The sequence below is a fragment of the Rhipicephalus sanguineus genome, chromosome 1 (assembly GCF_013339695.2).
Source record: "Rhipicephalus sanguineus isolate Rsan-2018 chromosome 1, BIME_Rsan_1.4, whole genome shotgun sequence".
NCBI classification, from domain to species: domain Eukaryota; kingdom Metazoa; phylum Arthropoda; class Arachnida; order Ixodida; family Ixodidae; genus Rhipicephalus; species Rhipicephalus sanguineus.
In genome coordinates, this window is record NC_051176.1 from 169,486,657 (window position 1) to 169,495,706 (window position 9,050).

Consider the following 9,050-nt stretch of genomic DNA (forward strand, 5'->3'; position numbering starts at 1 on the left):
CATACACAGTGAGTGTCGCTGCTTCTTGGATGTCTTTCTTCACCTGGTCAAATGCCTGCTGCTGCTGAGCATCCCACCTCCACTCCATGTCCTTTCGGAGGAGTTCCCTGAGGTGTCTCATCTTGTCAGACAGGTTCGGTATGAACCTTCCCACTTTGTTTGCCATGCCAATGAACTGACGTACTTCTGTTACTGTGCGTGGTACCGGAAAATCTATCATTGCTCTCACTCTTTCTGGATCAGGTTGAATGCCCTTTTCACTGAGGATGTGACCCAAGAATTTCACCGACGTTTTTGCAAACTCGCATTTTTCATTCAAAGTCACCCCTGCAGCTCTCAGCTTTGACAGAACTTCCTCCAGCCGCCTGTCATGTTCCGGAAGCGTTGCTCCGAAGACCAAGATGTCATCCATATGACACAGAACTCCTGTCATGCCTTCAAGGACCTGAGTCATCCTCCTCTGGAAATGTTCAGGCGCTGAGGTTATTCCAAAGGGCAACCTTTGAAAGTAAAATCTTCCAAATGGTGCTATGAAAGTTGTGAGCAATTGCGAATGCTTGGAGAGCTTCACTTGCCAAAATCCGGCCTTTGCGTCCAGTTTCGTAAAGAACTTGGCTCCTGACAGTCTTCCTAGCGTTTCTTCCACTGAAGGAAGTACCAGCTTCTCCCTTTCAATGGCTTTGTTGAGGTTAGTCAGATCTACACAAATTCTGACTTCACCATTCGACTTGGGTACAACTACCATTGCTGAACACCATGGAGTTGGCTCTTCCACTTTTCTGATGATGCCATTTCTCTCCATCTCCTTTAATTGGGCCTCCACCTTTTCAAGCAGCGGCAAGGGAACTCTGCGGGAAGTACTGACGGATACTGGTCTGGCCTCTGGCTTAAGCTTGATATGGTACTCTCCTTGCATTTCTCCTGTCCCGGCGAATAATTCAGGGAACTTCGCCTGGTACTTTTCTCGGGAATCTTCTGTGACTTGCTGCAGAAGTTGCACAAGTTTCAAGCCTAAACTTGCTCGACGTCCAAGGAGAGCCTCTTCTAAGTCCTCTACGACGTAGAGCTCTTCACGGAAAGTGTTTCCACTACACTTAAGTACCGCGTGAAGCCTGCCTACTACTTTGAGTGGCTGTCCCCCGGCGCCATATAGTTTGTCGTGGTCGGAGTAACAGTTTTAACAGCAGTCACACTTCCTGCCGGCACTGCACTTACATCTGCTGCAGTGTCTATCTTGAAGCTGATCTGTTCTCCACCGACATCAATGATTTTTCTCCACGCCTCTGCTGTTTTGTTAATACGCAGGGCTCCCAAAGTCCACACCTGCTCTGGCGCAGCACCTTCTTTTACTTCTCTGAGCGTTTTTGATCGGCACATCTTTTCCCAGTGCCCCTTTTTCCCACAAGAATGGCATTTTGTCTTAGAAGCCGGACAGTTGATGCGGTCATGTTTCTCATGTCCACCACATCTGCTACAACCCTGGTGCCCTTTTCTTTGTGTTGAAGGACGTTTTTGCTTGAGCAGCTCTGGAGGAGCTCCTTTACCGGCCTTTCGCAAGGCATCAACAGACGCTTCTCCGGATAAGAGTTCCTGTCTTACCACGGCTTTCTGCTTTCGAACCGCTTCTGTCTGGCGAGCTTTTTGTACAGCAGTCTCCAACGTGAGATCTGGATAGCTCTGTAGCGTTTCCGACAGCTTTGCATCCTGTAAGCCCACAATTAGCCTGTCGCGCACCATTTCATATTTCAGTGCTCCGTATCCGCAGTGAGCTACCAATCTGTGCAAAGCAGTCACAAAAGCTTCCACTGTCTCTCCAGGCTCCTGCCGCCTCTGATTGAACCTTGCTCTTTCGTATATTATGTTTCTTTTACCGATGAAATGATTTTCCAGCATGTCAATCACTTTCTCGAAGTTCTCCTGCTCTTCTTTGGTTAGCGTCGACGCCGCTAGAATATCTTCCGCGTCTCCCCCGAGACAATAAATCAAAGCGTCTACTTGAGCTGCTCCGTCTTGCTCTGCCAAACGCGACACTCGCCTGTAACGCATGAAGCGTTGCCGCCACGCTGTCCACTCTTCTGGCCTCTGGAAGTCCAACGGCGCCGGTGGTGCGAACCCGACACCCAGCGGCGTCTGCTGGGGCCCACCTGTTGCCATCGTGATCTGTCCTTGACCGTTGTCGTTGTGGTCACTTGCGGTGCGCTCGTTGCTCATGCTCACAGGCAAATTCTTGTCCGTTTGTTGCGGGTGCACTCTAGACGCGTGGTTTTGTCCTGTCGATTCCGGCTACACTGATGGCGCGAGACCGACGCACGTTTGGCTCGGCTGCTGCTTGGCCGCCATGTTGCTTCTTTCGCGTCCACAGGTGCCTTTTGCTTTCGCCGTAAATCCGGTCAATGAAACCTACTGCAGCGTGGTCTCTACTTCGACTGCTGTCGTTCCCGATCTCGCCACGAGCACCCCACTTCTGACACCATGTCGTAACTGGTGTTGTATCGGGTTCGAACAGAGAACGAGACGGAGACACAGAGTAACAGGACCACCGGTGCGTTGTGTCACGCCCATGCGAGCGCCCCACAACGTCTTTATTGAGGCTCTCAAACCGTTTAATCCCACAGCATGAATGCCCCGTTCTCGGCCAAAATATGAAAGAAAGAAAAAAGTTTGGCCTTAACTACCTGCACTACATGCCGTCGTCAAGCAAGGCAAATCACCGTGACATAATGGGCAAGTTGAGTATTCTGCCATGTCCTCCGACAGCGAGGAGAGGGTGATCTGATGCAACATTAGGCAACGCGGAAATTTTTCGGTGTCGCAACACGAGACGCAAGCACTTTAGACGCAAGAAGAACGACTGGCTGGAGGGACTCGCGAAAACCTAAATGCTCAAAGCTTATCTAAATATGCAGCAAGCCACCCCATGAATATCCACATAACGCAAAATGACACCACGAAGCGAGCCATTCATCTGGGGGTTACCGACTTCAACCTCGTCTGACAACTACGTCCGTACGAGCGAATTTATTAATATTCAAATCACGCATACATAGCACGAAGCCGGCAGTCAAGGCGTGTTACGATTTATAATTTTAAAAACTAAGAACTTCCGCTCTGTAGGGCCAGTGAAGACAAAGCAGGAAGGACATGTAAGGTCATAACTTGGCGGTCGTTCAACGTAGCAGAGCATGCTTTTCGCAGAATGTATGCCCGCGCGTGCAAGATGGAACAAAATGTATCGACAAGCATCACACAGCTGACTATACAGCATGAAGCCTCTGCCTCATCAAGTACTCTGACTCATTCACAGGAAGTCACGGCTGTCAAAGCCCGGAAGTGACTCAACAAATACCGCGCACACGAACAAGACCGCTTTGTGTACGTGTGCAGCAGACAATGCACAAACCGAACAAAAGGCCAACGACATGCGAATCGTCGAACGCCAGCTCCGCATGAGATGCCCAAAGGGGACGCTTCTGACGTTCGAACAAACGCCTTTCCGCGTGCGAGAATACGGCTTGTGCTAGTAACCCGAAAACACATAATTCGAGCCGGAAGACCACTCCACGGACTTTGACTACGCTACGGGAATGACCGGTGATTTAGGCGTAATGGTCGCTAGAGGCGGCTGCGCTGCAGACTCGCGTAGTCGCCAACAGAAAGCACAATAGCCGGCCATGTTCGTGACCTCGGCGAAGGTATAGGCGCTCTTTCGACAGAGGTGGAGCGTGGAACTGCCGCAATAAAAGAGGGCCGACGTATTCGCTGGCATCGCCGTGCCTCGCAGCTCTGGTCAGAAAGCTGCGCCGCACACGCGACAATTGCGGACGTTAGAGACTCATTTGTATGCAGCGCACATCCTCACGGAGACTCTTCATAAAGTCGGCGAAGAAGCGCTCCTCGCCTCCTGAAAAGTAGCGGAATCGAGCAGAACCGTTGGTTGCGCAAGGACCCGTACGCGGCAGGTTCGCGTTCGTGCCGCGCGAGTCAGCGAACGGGGTGGGGTGTCCTTGTGACGCCAGCGGCCAGTCGACGTCAAAGGGCTTCCCCCGCGCCCTTGGAGACGAGCGCGGCCGACCGCTGCTATCTGGGCGGGAAACAGGCACGTGCTGCTGCTGCCTCGTAACTACTCTTGCACCGTGTGCCTCGTGCAGCTCGGGCTGGCAAAAAAGACGCCCCCGGGAACATCACCAGTGCAAAACAGGCAGGCGGCGTCAACTATACGAGAGCAGGGTGCTAGGCGGAAACGGAACGCTCCGGAGACGGCAGATCATCGCAGGCCAGCTGACACGAGCGCGGGCACTTTGCCAAGCTAGTACAGGAGCAGCCGAGCTAGACAGAACGAATAAAGCAACCCATAAACGACGGGCGACGACGCGCGCGCGCGCGCGCGCACACACACACACACACACACACAACGGTGCACGCGCCGAGGGCGGTGCGTATGTTAGCGAAAGCGTTCGGCCGAGAAATGCAAATTTGAAAACATGGTCCTGCCTTGACAATAGTGAATTTCGTTTTTTTTTTCTGATTCTTCTCTCCCCTCGCCCAGCTCCCAGCCCCGCCGGTTGGCTAGCAAGCAGCCACTCTGTATGACGCATACAAAAAATAAATAAAAAAGTGCAGAATGAGAACGTTACGAAATACGGGCCTTGACACCTCGGTTACAGCACTTGCTTGGAAAAAACATGATAGCAACAAGGATGGAGGCTTGAGCTTATTCGTCATTACAATCATGCATATAAATAAGCCCGAAGGGACGTGCGCAGTAAATGAAAAGACAAAAAAAAAAGGAAACAAAAAGGCCCCCTAACAGCAAATCAATACCACCAAGAAACGTAAAAAACAAAAACAAACAAATCGCTACTCTCTATTCAGATACGCGACTACACTCGGTGCCAGAACGATAGAAGGTGAACGAACGCATTTTTTTCTTCTAGTGGAATCAGCGTGTATGATTTCTCGCGTGACATGCAAGCTGTGTCTCGCGAAAACTTCAGAACTCGATGCGGTAGTAAATAGGTTGACAAACTGGCAGGCGCTTAAGTGAGCGCTTAAACTAACACCATAACTTTCATAATACAGGCCATCCAGGCATCCATTGCCGCAAATGCGTGCCTCTGAATTAATTTGAAAGTGCTGAAATTTCGTCGAGACAGCTTGCAGCTCGCACGGGAAATCATAGGAGCGATTTCATCAGAAAACTAGGCAATGCGTGCGTTTCGTTTCTATCGCGCCGACACCTAGTGAAGCCACGTATCTGCATAGATTACGATAGCAATGTGCGTTTTTCCCGTAGCCACCCGAAGAAAAAAAACCGCGTGACTATCATTGTCACGCGACTATGGCACGTGACCGCAACAATCATCGCTCACCGATATGTTGGCAAGGGGCCACACGTTGCGACGTTTCTTCTCGAAACATTCTAAAGCGCCGAGTAGACATTCGGAACGGTAGCGGAGAGTTTTGTTACGTTCAAGTCAACGACGAAGAAAAAGAAATGATACAAAACTCGACAACAGAGAAGGCAGAGGATTTCGGTACTTTTGACTCATTTCAAGGAATGGGATTGTGACGAAAGCGATCCCTAAAGACGTACCGAACACTGCGTACAGATAAAAGGATGCCGGCAGCCCACAGAAAACTAGGCGGTGGAAAAGATCGCAATACGCGACCTCCCTTATCTCAGAGGCTTTGCACAGACGCGCACAAGACTGGCATTCTAAAAGAAAGGCCGGATCATGGGTCCCGAGCGCTGCACCTTGAAAGCAAGATCGGCCTGCCGACAGGAAACCAAGACTTAGAGAATGACAAAAGACTGGCTTTGAGAACGATCTGGGCAGTCAGGCAGAAATGTAGAAACAGCTGAAGAAAAGACAACGGGGCTCTCGGTGGGGGGTGCGCGGTAATTAGAGGCTTTGCCAATAGGTTTTGTGAGCAAACCGGCTCGACCTGCTGTCTCGGTACTGGAGATGCTTGAGGCGCCGATGCAGCGACAGTTGCCAACTGGGGACTGCAAGGTGACCCGGTTGTTCAACCGCCTCTATAACGGCAAGTTCCCGCGCATTCCAAGAGCCTCGAACTGCCGTACACAAGAGGGCTGTGCGCACGTGCACCGCGGGTGTTGTGCACGGGGCACGCCGTAAGCGACAACGGGAGAGAAATGCGAGCCGACATCACATGTGATCACGTGCACGATGAATGAAGAAAGTTGATAGATTAGGAGCTGTACGACGGCTCAGACTGTCGACACATTCGCGGAAAAATAGCGCTGTAAAGGCATCAAACGAAGCTCTATCGAAACCAGCCAACGCGTTGCTGTTGGAATTCCCGTTTTTTTTTTTTTGTTTCGGTGCAATACGAAGCAACGTTTATATAAACGTTCTATAAACGTTGATACGAAGTGACGCACACCGTGGCCCATCTCACTCATAAGCTGCCGCACGCGGTTATCTAGGCAGTGATCGAGGAAGACAGCCGTCGCCTACGAGACGCGCCTAGCAGCTCGATGCAAAACTGGAGCCAATGCGTCTACGAACAGTCCCTCGAGGCGGGTGCGCTTCCGCTGTGCTCCCGTGCATATGCTCGCAGCGATCGCCGAGGGTCCCGACGGTGGGCCCGAGCGGTGCACACGCGAACGAGTGCCGCGTCCTTGAATGCGGCTGCACAACTGCTTTTGGCGGGCGTCCAGAACGAGATTCCCGCCACTGAGGAAGGCAGGCAGCCCGCCCGTGGCAAACCTTTTCGCGCCGCAAACTTTCGCTGCTGCCGTGTGGTCAGCGAGTGATAGGCGGAAGCCAGCTCGCGCCACCGCATCGCTCGAGGCTTCTTGGCGCCGTGCGCTCTTTCGCTCCCTCTTGGTTGCCTTGCCAGAACGCACTGTGCTACACAGTGCAATTAGGAAAGGCACGATCGCAGACGGAGATTGTCGAGCGAGCAGCGATTTTGACACAGACGCCACGTGCACGTCGGCAAGAATAGATATAGGAGGCACGGAAAACACGGACGCCGCGTGTTTCATAGGTAACTGCATTGCGCAGCCCCTTGCGGCGAAAAAAGATATAAATATCCAACAGTGCGGTCACATCGCAGATGTACCGCGTACGTAAATCGTATCGCTGCTTCGAAGGTTTACGGGCAATGGTAATTAAAGCGCGCTTACGAGAGACCCTGCCAGTCGATGCTCCTATTTAAGAAAAAAAAGCAGAGCAGAAACGGGACCAGCGGACACCAGAAACGTATGATGAGCCACACGCCAGATTGATACTAAAATTGGTGCATGATGTAACTGCTCAGAGAAGTTAACCGGAGTAGCTTCGCTGCATCTCGTGGATCTCGGTGCAATGAAACCGAGAATGCACGGCCCTCCCGACGGTGCCTTACCATAAACCATTTATGGTCTCGACATATTGCGATATGAGAGAGGATACAAACGGCTGGCACACTGCTCATAAGCCTCTAGCATGAAGCAGTAAAAATATAACCCCGATGAGAACTAAAGTGTGACGGCGCAAGCGTGTGTCAAGACCGTTGACACAACGTTCCCCTAGAGTTTCTTGATTATACTTTATTGCTTTCATTGTATAGCAAGGTTAAAATCACAAATAAATTTATAACTCGTGCAGCAGCATCGCAAGCAGTTGCTTCCGTAAAAGACGCAATGAACTTGAAACTATCAGCAGCGAGAGATTCGGCAGAACCAACACCACCTATTTTGCAGAACGCGCAATACGCGTGCGCACTCGATTTCACGGGCAGGAGTGAGCGGCGGTGTTTTTCCAAGGTCACAATCCGGAGAAGCGCAACTTGCATTGGGAGGACCGCCGACAACAGCCTCCCATATTCTGCAGTAGCTCGCTGAGGGTGTTGCATCATCAGAAAGCGGAAGGTCAAATTTTTAAAACTTTTCAGAGAAGATATCGACAGCTATGATAACTGCACACGGCTGCCACAGATATCAACTCGCCGCACGGCGAGCGTAGCTGACGAATAATGCTACATATTCGATGTTAACTTATGGCCACGGAGAAGTATAGCTTGAGCAGACAAAAAAAAATAATAATAAGCTGTGCGAGCGGAAGAAAACCGAAGCCCCATAGCAACCGACCGTGTGACACGGCCGTGTTTACTGCCGCATACAAAACGTATGACGCGCACGCCACCGCGAGCTTTTAGTGCAAGCAAATGAACTAAAATATGTATATCTGCAACTAACTACTGGCCCTCCCAACCGTTTACTTATCTCAGTTAATCTCTAAGCTGGCTATTGAGACAGTAATCCTAAATGCGGGTGCGAGCATCTCCGATTTTCGCTAACCATTTCCCGTGCTCTAGTTGAGCCCGAGCAGACGATTTTTCCGAAGCGCCGCGCATCACGCTTCCATTCGCTGCTTTGCGGACGCGTCACGACTGCTAAATCAAGCGAGGAGAAAATTTCGTGCGAAGAGGTGGTGCAGCGAGGTGCTCTTACCTGTCATGACTGGCGAGCTGGTCTTGAAGCCGCATGCGGAAGCCGCGGGCAGAGCCGCGCGCTGCTGCGTTCGGAGCAGAGCGGCAACGGCGCGGCCCGATTTTTTCAGTGCTGACGACGCCATTCCTTCGTGCAAAAATAAATTTAGAAATTCAACTCCTTCGCCAGATTACCGGGGGGAAATCCGTTAATGCGGAAAACAAAAGGCGGTTTGGGACAACGTGCCCGTCTAGATCACGACTGGCGCATAGGAATAGACGGACGAGGTTCCCGACGGGGGCAAGGTCCTGAAATGCTACGGCCGAAGAAGCAGCAGCAGCGGCACCGGCGAACCGATGTGAGCGGCGGAGAGTCACAAGTGCGCGCGAACGAGCGCCCGGAACTATTTAAGTACGCGGAGGAGTAGGGGCGCCGTTTGCCGACAGAGGGTGCATACAGAGCCAGAGGAGCGGCGGCAGTCGGAGCAGGGCCGGAGCCGACGCGCTTCCTTTGAGCAGGTGCCTCGTCTCCTCCAGTCCCAGGCGTGCCGCGATAAACGTCTTTTACTGCACGGCGACCGGCTGAAAGCATCGTTGGGCACTCCAAC

The 9,050-nt window shown here is 51.8% G+C and overlaps 1 protein-coding gene across 1 annotated transcript in view; it reads right to left on the reverse strand.

The window, feature by feature from the left end:
* The window catches only part of LOC119402050 (glutamine synthetase), a 34,689-nt gene extending 25,873 nt beyond the window's left edge, over positions 1–8,816 (reverse strand). The window contains exon 1 of the mRNA XM_037669134.2: positions 8,465–8,816. Coding sequence (XP_037525062.1) covers positions 8,465–8,588 — 124 coding nt within the window. The 5' untranslated portion in view covers positions 8,589–8,816. The remainder of the gene's footprint in view (positions 1–8,464) is intronic.
* Between the last annotated feature and the right edge of the window lie 234 nt (positions 8,817–9,050).